Source organism: Fundulus heteroclitus, chromosome 23, assembly GCF_011125445.2.
Source record: "Fundulus heteroclitus isolate FHET01 chromosome 23, MU-UCD_Fhet_4.1, whole genome shotgun sequence".
NCBI lineage: Eukaryota > Metazoa > Chordata > Actinopteri > Cyprinodontiformes > Fundulidae > Fundulus > Fundulus heteroclitus.
Window position 1 is genome coordinate 5,852,650 of NC_046383.1, and position 21,357 is coordinate 5,874,006.

The following is a 21,357-nucleotide window of genomic DNA, read 5'->3' on the forward strand; positions in this document are numbered from 1 at the left end:
AATATAAGATATTTATCTCGATATGTTTTTCTTTTCACAAAGTAATTTAAACAATGCATCACTGAATCAAAGCTTTATCACAAATGTCTCACAGACACATTTTTTAATAAACAGCTGTAGATAAATATGAGAAACAGCTGAAAAATGACCTACTGGAACACTTAAAAGTATAATTATTAGGGATGGGTATCGTTGAGGATTTAGCGATACTACCAATCTTAACGATAATCCTTATCAAGCTGGTATTTTATCGGTGCCATTATCGATACTCAAAGAAAAAAAGAATACTAATCAAACCAAAGGGTAAGAAAAACAAATAATGATGACTGATTGGTTTAGGTTTTAAACATTTGGAACAAAGGAAAACAAAATACAAAACAAAGTACAAACTAAATATTTTTATAGAAATAGAGAAATAAAAACATTATATAAATAACTATATAAACAAAAGGCTTAAACACTCTCTTGAATAAAAAGTATGTTATAGGAGTGAGGAATATCAACAAAAATTTATCAAAAACACTGAATATGCTCAAAACTAAATAAAATTAACTCTATAAAATGATTTCATGTATTAAATACTTTAAGTCCCAGCTTTTCTTTAGCAAAGGATTGGCAAATAAATTCATTCTCTAAATGTTTAAAGCTGGTAAAGACCAACCACAATCATTTCTGCAGTTTTAAATACACTGAAAAGGTGTTCTACAAAACACCGATTCAGTTGCACGCCGCTAGTCTCAGATTTTTTATTTGTAATAAAAGCTTGAAATGCATCAATTTATTTTTCTTCTTTACAGTTATTAACTACTTAGTGTTGATCTATCAAATAAACTCCCAAAACAGTAATTGCAGATTACGACTGTGATGTGATGATGCATTTAGCACATAATACTTAAGTGAAAGCCAGAAGCAATTGATTTAAAGTAACATTTTACACACATATACATACATATATATATATATATATATATATATATATATATATATATAAGGGATTTTCCCTTAAATAACCTACCACACAAATTCAATAATACATTCTTATTTTTTTGAATCATAAACCCACTTTGCTTTCACAGCTTTTTTATTTATTATTATTATTTTAGCTGCTATTTTTATTGCAGTACACCAATCTGTCCAGAGGGGGGCAGAAGCAACAACAAACAAGGCAAACAGGATGTAACTCCAGCTGGGACATAATGAGCCTCCTGCTCCAAAGGGATTTAAAGCAGGCAAAGCTGCTGCCACGTCAATGTGCAACAAACAAGACTTTTTCATTCATTCACATTCACGTCTTATACCAGATAATGTATCTCTACGCGTGCGTTTTTTGAAATTTAGAAAGATTTCACACCCTTATAAAAACCTTCTGCATTTACTAAAGTAAGCAAAGTAGCCTGTGTTTTGTTGTTCTGTTTACAGAAACCATTAATTTGGTGGAAAGGGAACAGGTACACGGACAATAGGCGGAGGAGGAGCACATATTTTACTTGCAAAAGATTAAAGGAAACCAAATCATTCTGAGGTGAATGTTTAAAACAAGATTATAGCTGAGAGCAAATGTTTTTATAGCCCGACAACGTAGACATCAGTTTTTTTACCAACAGAACTAAGAGCTGCAGTGAAATCTATCAACATAAGACGGACAGCTAGAAGTGACGCCATTTTTATTAATCAGAGAGGAAAAACACTGATGCTGTCAGCTGACTAACGTTAGGTTGTGTCATTTAATAAAAGTGCGCTGTTTAGGCCTCATTATCATCATAGTCAGCAGTCACAGCGATCAGCCGGGCTTACTTGGAGAGCTTTTTACAGACTATAATTAAAATGTCGACTGGTTTTGACTGCAGTGCTATAATTTGAATTAAACTGGTCGGTGTGTGACTGAATCTGAATTAAAGAATATGGTGGCACTGTAGTAAAATAATTAGAACAGAATTGAATCTGCAAAACTAAAATAAACTGGATTCTGTATAATTAGGCACGAACTGGACCCGTTTTTTCAGAGTGAACTGGATCGGCTCACCGTCTTTATCTTTGGTCTTGCTGGCCTCAGAGGCCTGTGGCGCCACGGGCTGAACAGGACCCAGATCTTTGGACTTGGAATCCCTCTTCCTCAACGTCGGCGGCCCTGTTGGCGTGAGCGACGGTTTCTGGATGGGTGGGGGCTTGGCGGACGCGGGCTGGGGAGACGGGGGACGCTGTTTCATGGCGGCCGGTGACGGTGGGCGCATCTTGGGACTTTGCCTGTCGGAGGAAAAACCTTGGCGAGTTACACTTTTTTTATCCAGAATTAAATCAAAACAAGTAATCGGACCAGTGTAAAGTCTTACTTGGATGCTGCTGGGGAGGGGGTTCTCTTTGGAGTTGGGCTGGGCGCTGGGGATGGTGAGCGATGGCGTCCCAAGGGGGTTGATGGTGAGGCGGGACGTTGCCCCCTAGGTGAGGTTAATCGTTTGTCTTTCTATAATTTTAATGCAAAAAAGGGACAGACTTCATAAGGATGAAGTATTTATTTCAAAACAAGGCAGTTGTGACCGAAGGACATTAAACAGCATTTATTTCTACTTCATTAGACACGAGATTAACCAGGCGGTCTGGATTTCAGGAGAAAAAGTGCTCTTTTCCAAACGTAAGGAAGGGACAGCCTCCCTATGTTAGAAACCACACAAGCTCCTGGAGTGTCACTTCATTAATGTTTTAAAGCTCAAGGGCTTTATTTGGCACCGTAAACATGAGAACAGATTGCCAGCAAGGTCATCCATGTGACTCCCGAAGAGACAAAGACGCAGCTCTGTAGCCGTTTGCTCTGAATGCTCAACCGCGGCCGTGTCAGACTGTTCTTATGAGAACCTGTTTGGGCCTTTCACATGAAACTTGATTACCGCCGTCTACGGAATAAAAACAATGTCTTTCGAACGGCTGCAAAATAAAACATAATATTTGCTTGGCTAAATATATGTTTCAATCTTTACAACATGATGCTACCACTGAGCTATATTATACACTGGAGTGCTAATCGCCCGCTGTTAGAACGAGTCGCTTTGAAGCCACCAGCCGCCATATTGGTACTCCCTATTTCCCCCCAGTAACTAGGGAATATGTGCGCTACAGCATCGAATAACGAGGATTTTCTCATGTTCAGGGGGGGCTTAAGACTTTTAAAATGTCAAATGCCATATATTTTTATGCTATGTTCTAAAACTATCAAGTACTGAGAAAGTCATGTGCTGAAATATTTTGCATTTTATCTATTTAAATATATATATATATAAAACATTTATAAATATATAAATAATATACAAAAACATTTATTTACATATATGTATACATATATCTAGATATATACATATACACATACTTATATATACATATATATATATATATATTTAATATGAATAACATGTAAAATATTTTAGCACCTAATTTCCTAGTAGTTGATAGTCTTAGTACATCCACTGACTGTAGAATTACCTGTGAAACGTTTTCACACAGCCAGAAAACTGCTTGTTGTTGCAACCAACTCCTATGGGATTCTGTGAGAGTAGGGAGTAGCAAGATGGCGGCCAGTGACTTCAGTTTTTCGGCAAAATCAGCACTCCAGTGTATTATATAGCTCAGTGGGTGCTACGCAGAATTAAAATCAGATGGAGGCAGGGAGACCTATGACGCTGAAATGAACCGTAGCACTTAATGCTGCAGCATCATTCTGTGGGGACGCTTTTCCATATGATAGTGTCTGTTGATTTATCCGATAATATTCCAATTAAATAGATTAAAGCTCAACACCAACTAGAAAAAACACAAAACAGCTCAGAGTACGAAGTATTCTGCAAGGTAATGTTTAGCTAATGTCAACTGTAGCCTTTTACTCTCAAAACGCACAGATGTTGCTCGATACCGTCAAAACATTAGTGTCAATTTTGACTATTTCTCACCAACACGAGCGCAGCAGCAGGACAGAAAATAATGACGTAACGAGCAAAGTCAAAAGGCTTCTGATATTAGGCTCCACGACCAGGGTGGGTCTGCTTTGCATGGCCTGACTCGCTCATAATGAGGCAACAGTGGATCCTTTTGTTTTGTTTCTTAAACAAACAACAATGAAAGCCTTCACAACCACACAGGAGGATGAGAACAGGGAGAACATGCCAGAGAGCCGGGCGCCAAATGTTAGAACGTAGAGGTAGAGCTGTGTGTGGCAGTGAGAAACTTTTCTCCCACACAGGTGACACACAGGTGACCAGAAATGTTTAAAGCACAGGAGGGGCAACATTTCCCTAAGGTTAGCATCCCGCAGAGGTACTTTGACAGGCAAATGTAAATATGTACATAAATCAGAGCCTGTCGTGTCACTTTTTTTTACTAGTATAAAGCTTGTTTAATGTTGGAGAATGAATTATGTTTCCTCTTTAAATGCAAAGGCAACAAAACAAAACCAGCTCTGGAAATACTATTAGTTTTCTCGACTAGAAAAATATCAAATTTGTTAATCTGTAAAATAGGGCTGAACAATTAATTGCATTTTCAATATAATCGCAATTTAAAAAGAACGCAATTTCCAAATCGCAGAGGTCTGCAATATTATACATATTAATATGTAACAATTAGAGAATTAGACACTTCCATTAAGTGTTGGTAAAATGTTTGAAGTGGGTTTGCCTCGACATGGAGGGGAAGACAGTTGCAGCAGTGAGATAATCTAATTTAATTACTTGTTTTAGAGTTTATATAATCATACATAGCATTAAGTACAGGTCAATCAGTTTAATACATAGACTTGCTTGTTGGTTGGACTTTATGTTCAACAAGGATTGATGTCCAAATCAATTAAAAGCTGTTCTCTTGAATAATATTCTGATCAATAGAAACATTAAAAGCTCTTGTTTAAAATAGTCCTTGTTTACAAACATCTTTATTTAGAGGCCATTTTTGTTGCTTGTGGTTAAAGCAGAGAAAAGTCAAAATTGCAATTTTGGTTGAAATATATCGTAGGCAGAACAGAATAATTTCTGCTCCGAGTTTAGATGCTGCGGGTCTTTTAGCAACTAATCCGCACGGCGAGGAAACAAATTAATTTGTTATTTGTATATATTTAAAAACACATGATAAATTAAACTTGGAAAAAAAAAAATAAATCGCAATATTAAGAAAGGAAATCGCAATTAGATTATTTTCCAAAATCGTTCAGCCCTACTGTAAAAATGGTTTAAAAAATTAACTCCATCAGGAGACTTAAGCACGTTGTTGGACTCCACCCTCCCAAAAAAAAAAAAAAAAAAAAAAAAAAAAAGTCCAGTATCGTTCAGCCTCTGACGGCTGGACCGACGCCTCCATCAGAGAGTCACTGTCATTTGAATACAGTTAGATTACATCAGACATCCAAGTAATCCAAACTTGCTTCCTCCTACTGCCATTCGACTGCAACACAACCCACCATAATAACACAAATCCAGCGCATTTAAAATGAAAAAATCAGCTACATTAACATGTAATAAGCTGTAAGGGTTCCTGCGGACTCAGACCGTCAAAAAATCTCTTACCAGAGACGAATCGAGGGCTTCGCTGGCTGACTTTGACGTGGTCATGCCGCTCTTCTGCCGGTCGATGCTGCGGCTGCGCACGGGTCCGCGCGGTGGGTTCAGGGCGCTGGCAGAGGCTGAACGAGGACACAGGTGACACTCTGGTAAAGGACACAGTCATCGCAGGGCCAGGGGAGCACAACCGATGGGAGGAGGAGTGAGAAGCGACCGAGTTGGGCGGCAAAGCAGCAAAAAAAAAAAAAAAAAAGGAAAGGGGGGCAAAGGATGATGAGAGTCGATGGGAAAACGGAGGGAGGATTGGGGAGAAAGGAAGGAAGAGAACGGAGAGGCAGATGATGGTTGGAGGAAAACGTAGGAAGAGTGGTTTGTAAGGGAACAAAAGCACACAAAGAGCAAATTGTTAGATGTAGCACTCAAGCAGGCAGCAGGTTGATTTCTAATTTTTTTTCTCTAAGAGGGAGACGCAACGAGCGAGGAGAACCGATCTAAGACCCGCCCCGAACACACACGGCATCCACCAAAGCTTCTGCACACAACATAAACATCAAAACAAAACACAAAACCTACCAACAATATAAAAAATAACACACAAAAACAGAAAACACACACTGCACTAAAAGGATTTTTTAACACTAGTCAAACAATTGTTATGAGCAAGTAAAACGTGGACTTTGACTTCTTCATGTAACCACAATGTTGCAGCTTTAAAATTTAGAAACCAGATTGTTTTTTGTGATTGTAAGAAGTAAAAATATATCTAAATTTGGGTGGGTCGGGAGACACATGAACTAGTATGAGAATTAACTTTAAATGAAAACACAAATTTAACTGCAGAACGGTATTTTATATTAGTATAGATGCACCAATGGGACCGTTGACTGATTTTCTATTTCTAAGCGCTGCAACACATTAAGAGAAAAGAAATGTGCTGCAGGTTCTTTATCTGATTCTTTTTATGAAACTCAAAATAAGGACATTAAGGTGCACGGTCGACGCGTTTATAGAACTAAAACTATGGGAGGTCTTAGCTTTGATGCATTACATTTTTTAATTTTTGCTCTGCTGATCAAATCTGAGACATCCAGAAACAATTTTTTTTTCATAATTGACTGATGCATCACTCAACAACTGCTTTCATTTATTAAAGAAAGGAAACAATTATTCCAAGTACTTCTGAACTAACACTGATTATTACCGTTGTAACTTTATCTGTATTTACTTAAGGTAACTGGACTTTAATAGAAAAAAAAAATACTGAACTTAGTCTTCATTGGGGTAAAATCTTAGATTTTATAAACCAGGAACTCCAAAAAGCTGATAACAGCTGGTTAATTGTTTGGGCTGTTTGCTTGTGTAGCAATCCTGCAGTTAATTGTTTAACAGACATGTTCATAAATGTACTTTTAAAACAGGTTTACATTATGAAGAATGTCAGCTGGAGCTTCTTTAGTTTCTTCACAGTGCCTTTGCATTTTTCACAACCACGAAGAAGTGCAGTGGCCCGTCATAACAAGCTGACTGGCAGTGTGCAGCAATAGGTGTGGGAGGGGGATGCCTGTGTTGCTCATTGCTCCATGCAGCAGAAAAGATTCACTGGCATCTCATTAAAAGCACTTTAAACGGTAGGGATGGCACAATGGTAAGATTGTATAGCGGTATTTACAAATCTCTGCAGACGCTGATACCAGTAACTACTGGTGAATGGTCGTGGCTCTCAGGAACTAAAAGGTAATCATGTTTACAGCTGGGAGAGAAAATAGCTTTCTCCAGCAGCTTGCTGTGTCAGATTGGGGGGATTAGCCGTCATAATCCTGAGACCTGGAGAACTCTTCCTGCCACAACATCGCACCAGAACGTGCTCTAACTGGTTGTGACGGGCCGGCACACCGAGCAGCGGCGGTGACTGTAACACACCGAGCTACCGCTACTTCTGAGGACGACGCTTCCACTGGGCTGCACTTGGCAGAGGATCTATAGCCGGTAATGGGTTGCTAATGGCCAGTCAATAAACACCACAACATAAAAATCACTATAAATCCCTTGCAGTTTAAGACTTTTAAAGTAAGTGCTCGCGTTGTGATTCATAAAGCATATAAGGAGCTTTCTGTGTCGTATTCCCATCATCCACAGCGGCATTAAACACCGGTGATGACTTTAGAGCTGAAGTAACCGCATCGTACGTTCAAATATTAATTAACGTCACCAGAAATGTGGCCGTCCTACCAGAACACGTGCAGAAAAAGAAAAAAAAAAAAACACAGCAGACCTTTTCGGACGTAACAAGAACCGATAGCTAATCAGCTTAGAGTAAATCTCCCAGCGCGGACCGTGCAGCTCCTCAGATGGAGAGGAAGGCTCGTGGGCCGAGGCTGCGGCTCAACAAACGGCTAATTGTGTCAGAGCGCGGAGGGACATGTGAGCTGAAACAGCGTTCGTGTCAATGTTTACCAAACGCTTTCTCTCACGTGAGCGCAATGTACTGCAGGTAATCAGCGCGCAAACACCAAAACGGCCGACTGCTAAAAACGGAGGCTTTGTGGGTGTTTCTGGGTAATTCTACCACCGAGTCGAGGCCAAAGGGAATGTAAGGCAAAGGATGAAACTACAGAAGTATTACTTAAACACTCGGGTTCTCTAATAGCCAGGAGGAGGGGGCGTTGGTCTCGCCATCACCTCTGAGTCAGGGTCTCCTACGTGGAGGTTACCTGTAGCATCTGATCCTTCAGCGGACAGGACGGCGGCGCTCTTGCTCCTAGCTAGTGAGGCCTGGGTGGGAGTGAGCAGGCGGCTAAGGACCCCTTCATCCACAGTACTGGCCGGTGGCTTGCGAGCTACACGGCCCGAAAACCATCGGAAAACAGCAGAGGAAGGAGCGGGTATAGATGAGAGTGGGGATGGGGGAGAGGGAGGAAGGGGGATGAAGGCAAAAAGAAAAGTCACCAGGTGATTTAATAGGAGAGAATCATATTGAACCAAAGGTTACATCTCTGTGATCATGCATGGACTTTTTTTTTTTTTTTTAAATCGACTGTCGTCGTCCTTTCAGCTTCCAGCTTTCGTTGACAGGGTGTCGTCAATTTAAGAACACCATGGATGAGCACAGAGGGGAAAAAAATGATCTGAAACTGAATATGAGCAAAACCAGAAGGTAAATCAGACAGTGAGGGCCGAATCAATGGTTCCTCGAGGAAGAAGGAGGAATGCTGATGGAAAAAAAATTATAAAAATTAATATTAAGCGATCTTGAAGAATGAGGAAGAACACGGTTGTGTGTGGAAAGAGAGAAAGACACCAAAGAGGGTAGAAATGTGACGGTGCAAGAGTTGTTTAGCTTCTGCTGCACATCTTTACTTCGGACGTGAAGATGCGGCAAATATAAAAACATCCAAATGAAACGGATGGACCGTTTGATTCTTATATCACAGCAGAAACAAAGAACTGTTGCTTTTATGAAATTGATAAAAGAGAATCCCAGAGTTCCCCGTTTAGGCAGCTTTTGCTACCTAAGATACTCGGGGCAAATTACAGACCCGACAACGCATCCATACCTGTAAACGTTCTGTCACGGCACAACCAAAAATCTAAACGTATTTTATCAGGATTTTATATGATAGACCAAAAAAATAAATAAAAAAACGGTGTAGTGAAGTGGAGGAAAGGTGATTTTAAATAAAAATTTGGATTCAGGCCTTCAGAATGGAGGCTTTGTTGAGCCACTTTTCACCGGCAACTAAACCAGCAAGTGTTTGAGGTCCGTCTCAATCGGCTCGGCACATCAGGAGCTGAATATTTTTTGGCTGTTCTTCTGTGCAACATAGCTCAGCTCCATCAGATTGGATGAAAAGCCTTGTGTGAAGATCAGATTAAGTCTAAACCACAGCTTCTGAAGTGGATTTCAGTCAGGAAGGTGGTCGAGTCATTCCAACACATGAACCATGTTTTAAACTGAACCGTCCCACGGCAGCGTTTGTTCAGGGCTTTTTGTTTTGCTGGAAGTTGAAACTGCTGCTCAACTCTCAAGCCTTTCACGGCATCTAAGAAGATTTATTTCAGGGATTCCAGCTGAAGTAAAATATCCCCAAAGAGTGATGCTGCCACCACCATGTTTCTGTCTAGGAATGGGTCATATTCTGATTTAACCTAACCAGAACCACTGTCCTCTGCAGGACGTTAGGAAAACCTTTTGCATACATACGTCTCATGACTTTCTTTAAAAAAAAAAGGGGCTTTCTACTCGACACTCTTCCATGCAGGCATGGTTTGAGCGGAGGGGCGACAGATTCTCCCGTCTGGGATTTGGATCTCTTGGCTGCTTCTTCATTTAAAGCTCCAACTTGTCAGTTTAGGACATTCACCAAGTCTTAGTAGATTTACAGCTGAGTTAAACTCTTTCCATTTCCAGACGATCAAATCAGATGAAAACAGAGTCATCCAAAGCTTTGGGTATTAATTTATACTCTCTACTTCGCACCTCTCCACAACTTTCTGCCTGACCCGTCTGTTGTGTCTCTGGTCTTCATGATGCTGTTTGTTCTCTAACAAAACTCTGAGGCCTTCGCTGAACAGCTATATTTCTACTATACATCTACTGTAACGGAGTTTTCACAGGTCTGCCTAAAAAGTGGATCAGACAGCTGCAGCTGATCCAGAACGCTGCTGCCCGCGTCCTCACTAAGACTAAGAAAGTAGAGCATATCACCCCAGTTCTAAAGTCCTTGCACTGGCTCCCTGTATCTCAGAGAATAGACTTTAAAATACTTCTGTTAGTCTATAAATCCCTGAATGGCTTAGCACCTAAATACATCACAGACTTATTATCAGGGTATCAATCATCCAGACCACTAAGGTCTTCTGGCTCCAGCCTTCTCTGCATACCTAGAACCAGAACTAAACAAGGAGAAGCAGCATTTAGTTCCTATGCTCCGCTTATCTGGAACAAACTTCCAGAAAACTGTAAAAGTGCGGAAAGCCTGAGTTCCTTTAAATCGAGATTAAAAACACATCTGTTTAAAATTGCCTTTGAATGTTCTAGTTAAACTGTTTTACTGTTTTTAATGTTCTTTTTTGTTTCTACATTCTATCTCTACTTGCTTTTATTCCTATATTTTAATCATGTAAAGCACTTTGAATTGTCTGTACTGAATTGTGCTATATAAATAAATTTGCCTTGCCTTACTAAGATCAATATAAACTGACTAATTAGCCGACTTCTGAAGTTAGTTGTTTTCACTATATTTAGGGGCTTTAATCTGATATTGCTTGTCCCCATGCAAATTAGCATTAAAGAAGGGGGGAAAAAAAGAATAAAGAAGAGGTTGGCGTTGGGCTCCCACATAAAATCCTAATAAAATACGTAGAGGTATGCCAGTTTTTTAGTATGCTAAGACAAATGAGATAAGTTCAAGTGGAACGAACACTTTTGTAACATCGCTAAATACTAGCTTCTTAACGGGAGACGTAGATTCCCGTTTGCTTTTAAGCTTCTTTCTGCGAGGACATCTGCTAGTGACAGCTCTACGAAGGACGGTCTTTGATTCGGGATCAAATCTCAGTTTCTAGCTTGTCCTTAGACTCGGATAAGGCCACGACAATAAGAGCGTCCGCGTCCCGGAGGATTCATGGTTTTAGATGCAACGTTCTGCTTCAGTAACAGCTAAACTAACCAACACAGAAAACACGTTTGTACAAGACAACAACATCGTTAGTTTCACTGGCACAAAAAGGACAATGTGGCTGGAGCACAAACAAAAAAGCACTTGTGGTTAAAACAGCAAGACGGAGCCTGCAACAAGCTGCTGTTGTTAGCTCTGAGCTCTCGTGCTTCTGGGGAAGGATGGCACAGACAGACACCAAACCGAAGCAGCGCCAAGTTAAACCCAGCAACGGGGCCGTCTTGAAGGGAGACGACAAGCATCGCTTTGGTACAACAGGACAAAAAAAACTGTGTTAGAGCAGACAACACAAAACAAAACAGAACCATTCCTGCGCTGATGCTTAGTAATGGAGAAAAGGTTAAGAAAATAAATAACTGGGTGAGGAAAAACCGAACAGGATTAAATCTGAGTGGTTAGGAAGGCAGAAATGTTAGGCGTTTTAATCAGGACCAACAGCAGCACAGTGATCTGCTTTACGAATAATTAAAACATTCAGTGAGAAAGATGTGGTTATAGGAGAGAACACAGACTCGAAGGAAAAAACCAACCATGAGCGCCGCATCACTCAACTTAAACATTTCCCTTGAAAAGTGCTCAGTTCAGCAGAAGGAAGCCGTCAGAGCTGAATGCTTGTTAATAAAAAAAGAGAAAAGAGACGGTAGCAATGCGTGCTGATTTTACATGCTAGCCACCTTGATCGTCCGTTGTTCCCTTATCAGGCTTGGCAGGGGTCTGCGCTCTGCCCACACTTACTCGTGTGAGGGAGGAACTTCTCTTCTTCACAGAGCGGCCTATGGACATGAGAGCGGAGTTATAGCCAGCCAGACACTGGGAGGGAGGCAACAAGTAAAAAAAAAAAAAAAGGCCCAGGAAAGAGTTTTGCGAGTCATGTGCGCTTCGTTTGGCCTTATGCAAGTCACCAGGGTCAGCGCTGGCAGGCAGCAGCTGATGCCCTAGTTTAGGAGATAATGGCTAAACACACAGACAAGCTGTTCCACTGTCTGAAGCTAACGTTTTCTTTAAAAAAAAAAAGCACAGGGAATAGCTCGTCCCAACAGCTGAGAGGTTTTCACACCACCAACAAGCAGGAAGCTCACTCAGTGTAGAGTTTTAAAAGCCGTTTCAGGGCTGACATTGTGTCATTGTGGTAAACGGCCTACTGGAACCCGGTCTGTTCTGAAAGCACGATAAGGATAGAAGAGGGGATCGTCGGCACCTGTCTGCTCCACCTGAAGCTTTTTGCCATCTTCCTTACTGGCCTGAGCATCAATGCCATTGCTTGGCAACCGGTTACAAGACGAACTCCTCGCTCTAACACCTGAGAGACAATAATCAAACAACCCACAGACAGAATTAGATGGAAGAAAATCTGGTGGATATTAGAAAGTGTCTTAGGGGTGTGTACAAATAAGGAAAAAAATCCAGAACTGAAAACAAATCAAATGTGAAAGGAAAAATGTCTTCTTCTGATCTTTAAATTACATCTAAAAAAATGTATTATTGAAATGTTCATTCGTTTCATTCAATCAATCAATTAAAAACAAACTAATTTGATTTACTGCACAGAAATATGTCTCAATTACCATTTTCTGTTAATTTTAATGATCATAGGTTACAACACATTTAAACCCAAAATCAGAATATTAAAACAGGATTTATAATAGAGATTTGTAATGGCCTATAACACCGGGGGGGAAACTGCTGACTGGACAGATAATAGTATCTGACACCCTTCACCTGCAGGGTACACCACAAAAAAAGAGTCTTATATCCAAGAATATTAAAGGAAAGTTGAGTGGAAGGAAAAAAGTGTGACAGAAGAAGGTGCACCAGCAACTTCCAGCAGCTTCCTCAAGTAGAGGAAACCCAGACCAAGTATGGAATACATATACTGTAAATTACAGACGTATTATCAGAAAGGTAGCGTTTCAGGATTTAACTTTAATTTCTTTTGTAATATCACTTCCTGATAAACTGATTTTTGGGTTTTCATTAGCTGTAAACTATAATCATCCAAATTAACGAAAATACAAGGAAGGAAACCCCTGATTAAACATTTGTTTTGTTCCAACAGGCACCTAAAAATTTGTATTTGGAAACATGTTTCCCAAAGGAAAATAATGGATATTAAGATTTTCATTCCAACTCTCCTGCAGGCGCACCTTACCGTAAAATACACAGCACTCAAAGTCATAGTTATTTCCTAGATAAGAGTAATTAGTATTAAAACATTGTTGGAAGCATTGTATTGTGAAATAAAGATCAAACATCATCATGGTCTTCATTCTAGGAGAATTTGCAACGGGTCCAAACGCCAATGCAACAACTTGCTGGGCTGCAAACAGCATTTTACACATCTATCTGCCAGTGATTATTGAACCTCAAAATAACTATTATCGTTGCTGTTAAACACAGTTGCCACAACAGGAGATCAAACACAGCAATGGAAGGCAATCTGAATTGGGCGAGGAAGAGGAGGAGAGAGGAGGAGGAGGAGGGAGGGAAGGACTTACTTTTGTCAGGTGATTTACCGAGGGCGGCAGAGGAGGAGGATAAACGTTTGCTGATGCCAGCCTCGGGCGGCTGTTTCAGGTTAGTTGTGGATGTGGAGCGCTTGTCAGCTAAAAGCAGGGAGGAAGAACAGACACGGGAGGAGGGATTTACACAGGAGGCCAGGCAACAGGGAGGGGATTTCAGGTGCAGACACGGGACCACAAGGTTCTACTACTTTCTAATTCCTTTAAAAAAAGGACAAGAGAATAACCTGCGTCATTAATCAGGTTTACTTCTACATTACGTAATGTCTGAGGTTTATAATTATTAAACGCAGCCAACATTCAGCGAAAAGCGGTATAAATCCAGAACATGAAGAGATACAGCTTGTGGTCAGCAGACAACAGATGTTGGGTTGAACCAACCATAAGCGGAAAGCATCAACAAAACTACATTGTGGCACACACAATAGTAGTCCTTTGTTGAAATTCATTAGAAAATGCTTCAATGCTAAGAAGCCCAGGTCACCTGGATGTGCATAGCTGCAGGGCTGGGCAATATCACCTAAAGCAATCACTAGAATCAATAGCCCCATTTATCTCCACTATACTGGACAAAAGAGACCGGAATAACTAACAAATAAACAGCCTGCAGGTGTTTTGACTGCTGAACTAATACCTCACAGGCCTCTGAAGAAAAAGCTAATAAATTACAGTAATATCTGCATATAATGTCCAGCAAGTGTTGTGTCTGAAAAGGACTTTGCCAGTTGTTACCCTCATCTCATCCTAGCCTGCTGCCAGCCTGCTTCTTAACATCACACTTTGATTTTTGACCATAAACCCCTTTATACCAACATACCTAAACCATTATGTATATGTTTACTTTTCCTGGTAGGTGATATTTTTGATTAATTATATCATCTTCCCACACATATTGCACCCAATTAAAACTTATTCTAATGCTAAACTTATTGACAGATAACCCTTTTGAAACCAAAGCAGCATGTTAGGGGAAGATCAGATGTTACAGAGTCACAGAACCACATTTCAGTAAAGTAGATTATGAAGAAAGGGCAAAATAAATACAAACTGTATGACGTAACAAATATTTCCCTTTAAAAAAAACAACATCTGCTCTCTTAAAGAAACATTTTAAAAGTAGTTTCTCAACAGCTTTACCAGAACATCTTGATGCCCTTTTAAAACGTCTTCTGGTGCATGAAACAAAAAGCATCGACACATGCAGCTATGTCTAAAAAAAAAAAAAAGTATAATATTGTGAAAGGGTCCAATATTTTTTAGCCTACATTTCAGAAAGTGAAACCCAAATTGTAGATTTCTTGTATTTTTGATGATTATGGCTTAAAGATAATAAAAAACCCAAATTATGCATCTCAGAAATTTAGAATATTAAATAAGATCAATATAAAATGCACTTTAAACAGTAATATCAGGCTTTTGAAAAGCATGTTTGTTTCTGTGCACCCAATACTTGGTTGGGGCTCCTTTTGCATGAATGACTGCATCAATGCAGCGTGGCATGGAGGCGATCAGCCTGTGGTTGTGCTGAGGTGTTCAGCCTTTGACTGCTCCACAGATTCTCTACAGGGTTCAGGTTTAGGCCAGTCTGCAAACCAATCAAGTGCAGCAACACCATCATTGAACCAGTTTGTGGTACCTTTGGCAGTCTGGGCCGGTACCAAGTCCTGCTGAGAAAGGAAATCAGCATCTCCATAAAGCTCGTCAGCAGAGAGACATGTGACCCTCCTTGGACGAGGTGTCAATGACTTCTGTTTTCTAGAAATCTGTTCAGTCAGCAGTCTTCTCCCTGATTGTGTAGCCTACTGATCCACACTGAGGCCATTTAGAGGTGTTTTGAGTTAATTAGATAATTAGGGTGTGACACCTTGAGTTTCTAATATTTAACTTTTTCACAACATTGTAGTTTTCTGAGACACTGAATTGAACTGAAAGCCACAATCATCAACATTATAAGAAATAAAGGCTTGAAACATTTCCCTCTGCCAAGCTATATATGAGGTTCACTTTCTGAAATAAGTGGCAGAAAAACAATGTTGTTTTTACAATATTCAAATTTTTACAGATGCACCTCTACCAGACAGGCATAGACACCCTGAATGGACGGTATGAGTATTATAATAATTAAAGGTAACATTTATTAAAGCCCAAGCCTTTCTTTGCTAAAGATTTTATAGCGTGTAGTGGCTTTGCAAAAATAAATTAGCAATTTGTGGTGCAGCTCTACTGCTGCACCATGAATCTATCTGCCGTTCCTTTTCTCTGCCATGCACTCCAGATATTCTATAGTCTTTAAAACTTTAGCATTAATGGCTGACAAATAGGGCTGGACGATAATTCAATAATATATATATATATATATATATATATATATATATATAGACGTATATCGATGAAGAAAAAAAAGGGTCAATGAAAAGTTCAATAGAATAACAGTTTTCTTTCCTTTGGCATTCTAGCCAAACTTGAAGGTTAATATTACAATAATTACATCCTCCCAACTAATTACAAACACAGACCCAGGAATGTTTCGCCCCCTCTAAAGAGCTCAGAGAGCACGCTTTTTTCTTTTTTTAAAACTTGCAATTTTGGTAAAAAGTTGGTTCAATAAAGGGTTGAGTTTGAATTCAGTGTTTGTGTGTTCTGTATTTAGAAACAGGTCATGAAGCAACAGCATAAAATGTCCAGGACTGCACTTAAAATCTATGTTTTGAATTTGTTGATAATTATCGATATCGATCAATATTATTTCTATTTTATCGATACGCCTTTTTTTCCAATATCGTCCAGCCCTACTGATAAATTCATATTGTTTAGCACGTGATTCATTGAAAGAGAGCTGACATGCTGATTTTCTGTATCCATTTCTTTACTTGCTTGTGTTAAAGCTGATATTAGGTCCTAAGTGATCACATTTGTTCATGGACTGCATGTGTGTTGTTTGTGTATAAACAAGTAAACTCTTTTCTCATTAAAAATTTGTTTTTTTTCCTGCTGTAGGGTTGTTTCAGCAGCTAACGCAGGCCGACTGCCTAGATAAAAATGCCATAACATAGTCAATAACAGAAGCAGGAGTAAATCTATCATTTTGCCCAAACCTCCTCAATGGTGAGAGTGACAAGAGCCACATGTGCAGCTAATAACCAAACTTAAGGAACTTTCAGGACACATTTAACAAGAAAATAAGCTGTTAGTGGAAAAGTGCATGTTAGAGTGCGGGAAAAGAGGGGATGGGACAACATGTGCTGGCTGAAAGGACAGATGGTAACCAAGCCGTTTGTGGTGCCAGTGACAGTCCATGCTGTACGAAGGTAAACAAATTAACAAACAAAACCTTGTCCACTCCTTGGTGGCTTTTCAGGCGAGGGAGAGGAGACAACTATAGCTACTGGAGAAGAGATGCTGGCGTCAGAATCTCCTGTGGGAAAACACAGCTCTCAGACAGGAGCAAAAAAACATGAGGATGCGACACATCCTTCAGATGACAAACGTAACGATTCACTGTGGTAGAAATGTACTCAGATGGATTTTGTTAATGTGTTTTCATGATGCAGAAGGTTATATGTAATATATTTTAGGAGTATGCTTCAAAGTGTTTCATACCAGCTGAATATTTCCACATTTTGTGACATTACAACTAAAAACTTTGGGGATTCAGGCAAAAAGTAGAACATAACTTTGATATGGAGAGAAAAATCACGGCTTCACAGAACAGCGGTCATCACTGTGAGGTTAAATTACAGGTAGAGTATTTAGTAATTAGGTGACTTATGAAAGCAATGCGGTTGAACTGGATTCAATTTAGAGGCATCAGAGGAAACGGGGCAGAAAACACTAAACACTGGGAGATTTTATTTGTTTTGGAGAACTATATATATATATTGCTTCCACTTCACAATGACAGTCAAGCGCTTACTTACAACTATGTGTTGCTATTGCCACGACAGAATGTGGGAAGGTTCAACGGGGTATGAGCACTTTTGAAAGGCACTGTACCAGATAGCAGGCACTAACGTTGTTATTTTGACTGTAAAACATTTGTAATGCATGTTGGACAAGTGTTCACCTACTTCTGCAGAAATAAGAACAAACACGACGAGCTTCATGTCTTGTTTGGCAAAGTTTACTATGCCTTTAAAAAAAAAACCTAAACCAGAAAAGACAAAGCTCCTTTACCTGCTCGTCCATCTTGGTCAGCAGAGAGTCCTCCCCAGGACCACCTCTTCTGCCTCTGCTCAACACGCTGACTGCGCTCTAACGTACGCCTCATAACGGCCTCATAGTGCTCCTGAAGAACCACGAGAGAGAGAGCAAGAGAAAAAGTCATTTTCTTCAGCCTCTAGGTAGAAGTACTAGGGTTTGAGAAACAAAGATGGCCTTCGGTGCTGCTGTCACTGCACTGAAGGAAGAACAAATATACCAAAATCTAATTAGCTTTTAAGAAAACCCCAAACAATAACACAATCCTTAACATTTTACCTTTTCCTCTTCAAGCTTCTGCTTCCTCTTCTCCTCCACAGCCAATCGTTTCTGCTCCTCCTTCCGCCGCTGCTCCTCCAGCTTTTTCTGACGTTCCTCCAGCTGGCGCTCCACTTGCAGCTTGGCTTTGCGCTCCCGCTCCATGATCTGGGACTCCCGTAAAGCTGACAACGTATAAGGATTGTTAAAGTGACTTAATCTATCATCCTCAATGTGTCGCGCGCGCACACACAGAGGAAGATAAAGCATTTTGGGCCCATTTAGTCTTGAAGCTGTAACAAGCAGGGACTGAAACTCCTGATTAATCTTGAAAATTTCATTGACTACATTTCTTTTTACTCTGATTAAGTATTTGATCATCAAAAGAAGGTGAAGCTTTATACTACGGTAGTGAAGCAAACCTAAAAATAAGTTATAGTTTTATACAAAACTACGCCGTCTTCTTACCCTGTTGTCTTTCTGCCTCCTCTCGCCTCTCTTTTGCCACTCGCAGCCGGTCGTCTACTTTAAGCGAGGCGCCGTCAATGACTGGAAACATGCAGGTAGGAAGTAGGTTAAAAAAAAAACGTGTGCAGAGACAAAGACGACTTGCAGGTGAATTACACCGAGGCAGCGTGTTACAAAGGCTTTGTATTATGCAGGCAGATGTGTGCATGTGACTGTCAATAATGAGCTTTGGCAACCGTTACTGTAATAAGACGATGACTAGCTTCCTTTAAGCCCCCCAGGAGGACGGCGGAGTCGGATTGCGTTGCGCCGGTTAACATTATGGAAGATAAAGCTGCAAGAGAGCTTTGATTGTATCCGTGTCCATGTGGTGTCAAATACCTGGCTTACAGCCCTGAGGTTTGGACGGTGAGTTGGTTGTAGGTCCTGGACTGGTCCCTGCTAAGCTACGCCGCTCCTCGGCTTGTGCCTGTGCAGCCGCAGCTGTGAGGAGACACAAAAGACATCCGTGATTTACAAATGAGACTACACACTCACACTATGGCGCAAACATATGTGCGTAATCTTAGACGAACAGGGTAGTCTGGGGTGTGTTAAACCTAAATTATGCCATATAAAGTGGCATTATATGAATGCCACTTTATATGGCATTCATATAAAGTGCAATGTTTGCACTTTATATGAATGCCAGTTTATAAGAATGCCAGTTCAGGAGCGACCCAGACGCTTAATCCAGTCAATTCAGCCATTACACTGCAAAAATGGACCTAAAAATAAGTAAAATGTTCTTAAAATTAATGTTTTTGTCCATGATTTGAGCAGGAAAATAAGATCATCTGCCAATGGAATGAGCATGTTGACCCCTAAAATAGGATAAACAGACACCCTGCACTTGAAATAACAAGATGGAGATGGATTGTTATTTTAAGTGCAAAAATCTTATTCTATTGGCAGATAATCTTATTTACCTGCTCAAATCAAGGACAGATGCACTCATTTTAAGAAAATTTAACTTATTTTTAGTTCCGTTTTTGCAGTGTAGGCATATTCACCCACATCTTCTCTCTCATTGCCAACTCTATATCTGCAATGATGTTGTTTGAAAGCCAATAATATTTAGACTAGTGCACAAGTTAGTCAATACAGGACATTTTTTTTTTTTTTTACTGCTACAGCTCTTCTATCACTGCTGCACTGAAAAAAGCCAAAGGTCACAAGGGAAGGAAATGGTGAGGATATGATTATTTTTTTATGAGCCCTGGAATCAATCAGGACCTTCTTTTCCTGTGGTTGCTGTGTGTTCAGCACTACAGAAGTGCTGACAAAGAGCAAAGCCACCAGCAGTCCGGTGATACTCACAGTATTGACTGACACTTTAAAAACTCTCCCTCACTCCAAAACCAACATGAAATGCTACTTTTGACATTTAGAAAACATGATTACCTCGGCTGAGCAACTCTTAAGATGATGATAGAATACAGACTTTAACAAAAGGACAAGTATTTCTATTCATTTCAGTTATTAGAAAATTCGGTCTGCAGAAGCATTTAAACCACTTAAGCCTTTCACGTCACGAGCACATTTTACTGCAATTTTTATGAGTCGGATCAGCATCAAGGAGCACACAATTATGAAATGAGAGGAAAAGGGACATCCTGTTTGCAGTGTGCTACAAATCACGTAGGGGACAGAATAAAGACATGGAAAAAGGTTCTCTGGTGGTCAGAGAACAGTAAGCATCATGCTGAACACACCAGGGGAACATGGTGGTGGCTCCATCATGCTGTCACAAGTAGGGCTGGGTATCATCTAGGATGAGCAGATTCGATACGATTCTCGATAAATAGCTCAGCTTGATTTGATTTGACTCATATCGATATTTATTTATTTCAAATTAATGCTCAAAGTCATTCAATCAACAAATATTATGTTTTTGTTCAATTTATTGAACACTGACATATTAACAGGAATATAAAGTGCATTTGGTTCAATGCATTTAACGTATCACAGAAACCAAAAATGTGCCCAAACGTCTGATTTTAGGGACGAAGGCGCTTCTAAAATCCTGTCGGCCGTTCCTCAAATTCGTCTCACTTGCACTTCCTCGCTGTGAACAGTAATGGTGCGATGTAATAACGCCCCCTAGAGGTTGGGAGGTATATCGATATTGAAAGCCAGAATATCGATATTAAATAGTTTTTAAAAACATCAATATTAATCTTTTTATCGATTTTTATGCACAGCCCTAGTCACAATGTCTTTCTTCAACAGAGACAGCGAGATGACCAGAAGGTGAAACTGGGGTGAACGGAGCAATGACACAACAAAACCTGTTAGATGGAGGAAATCAAAAGTAACAATCAGCCTGTACAGGCCTTAATTGCAGAGTGTGGAAGAACCACAGGGCTGGTACTATTGGACCTCAATGCAGCATTCGACACTGTTGATCACTCCATTCTGTTAAGAGTACCAGGAAGACTGGGTCGGCCTTTCTGGCACGCCACTCGGCAGGTTTAAATCCTACTTAAAGGATAGGTAATTTTTGTGTCAGTAGGTAATTTTACATCAGAGATGACAAAAATCACATGTGGGGTTCCCTAAGGTTCCATCCTGGGTCCCCTCCTATTCAATATCTACATGCTCCCTCTAGCCCAGATAATAAAAAACAACAACATCAGCTATCATAACTATGCAGACGACACA

The 21,357-nt window shown here is 40.1% G+C and overlaps 1 protein-coding gene across 12 annotated transcripts in view; it reads right to left on the reverse strand.

The window, feature by feature from the left end:
- map7d3 (MAP7 domain containing 3) overlaps positions 1 to 21,357 on the reverse strand; it is a 43,216-nt gene that overhangs the window by 5,657 nt on the left and 16,202 nt on the right. The window contains exons 2-13 of one of the 12 annotated variants that reach the window (XM_036127727.1): positions 19,036 to 19,137; positions 18,655 to 18,735; positions 18,208 to 18,371; positions 17,905 to 18,016; positions 17,063 to 17,146; positions 13,708 to 13,815; positions 12,411 to 12,512; positions 11,887 to 11,985; positions 8,246 to 8,371; positions 5,541 to 5,656; positions 2,331 to 2,461; positions 2,024 to 2,244 (exon numbers count right to left, since the gene is read on the reverse strand). In XM_036127727.1, coding sequence (XP_035983620.1) covers positions 2,024 to 2,244; positions 2,331 to 2,461; positions 5,541 to 5,656; positions 8,246 to 8,371; positions 11,887 to 11,985; positions 12,411 to 12,512; positions 13,708 to 13,815; positions 17,063 to 17,146; positions 17,905 to 18,016; positions 18,208 to 18,371; positions 18,655 to 18,735; positions 19,036 to 19,137 — 1,446 coding nt within the window. Of the gene's footprint in view, positions 1 to 2,023; positions 2,245 to 2,330; positions 2,462 to 5,540; positions 5,681 to 8,245; positions 8,372 to 11,886; positions 11,986 to 12,410; positions 12,513 to 13,707; positions 13,816 to 17,062; positions 17,147 to 17,904; positions 18,017 to 18,207; positions 18,372 to 18,654; positions 18,736 to 19,035; positions 19,138 to 21,357 lie in introns of all 12 variants that reach the window. The other 11 variants (XM_036127726.1, XM_036127728.1, XM_036127729.1 and 8 more) reach the window with 11 other exon arrangements.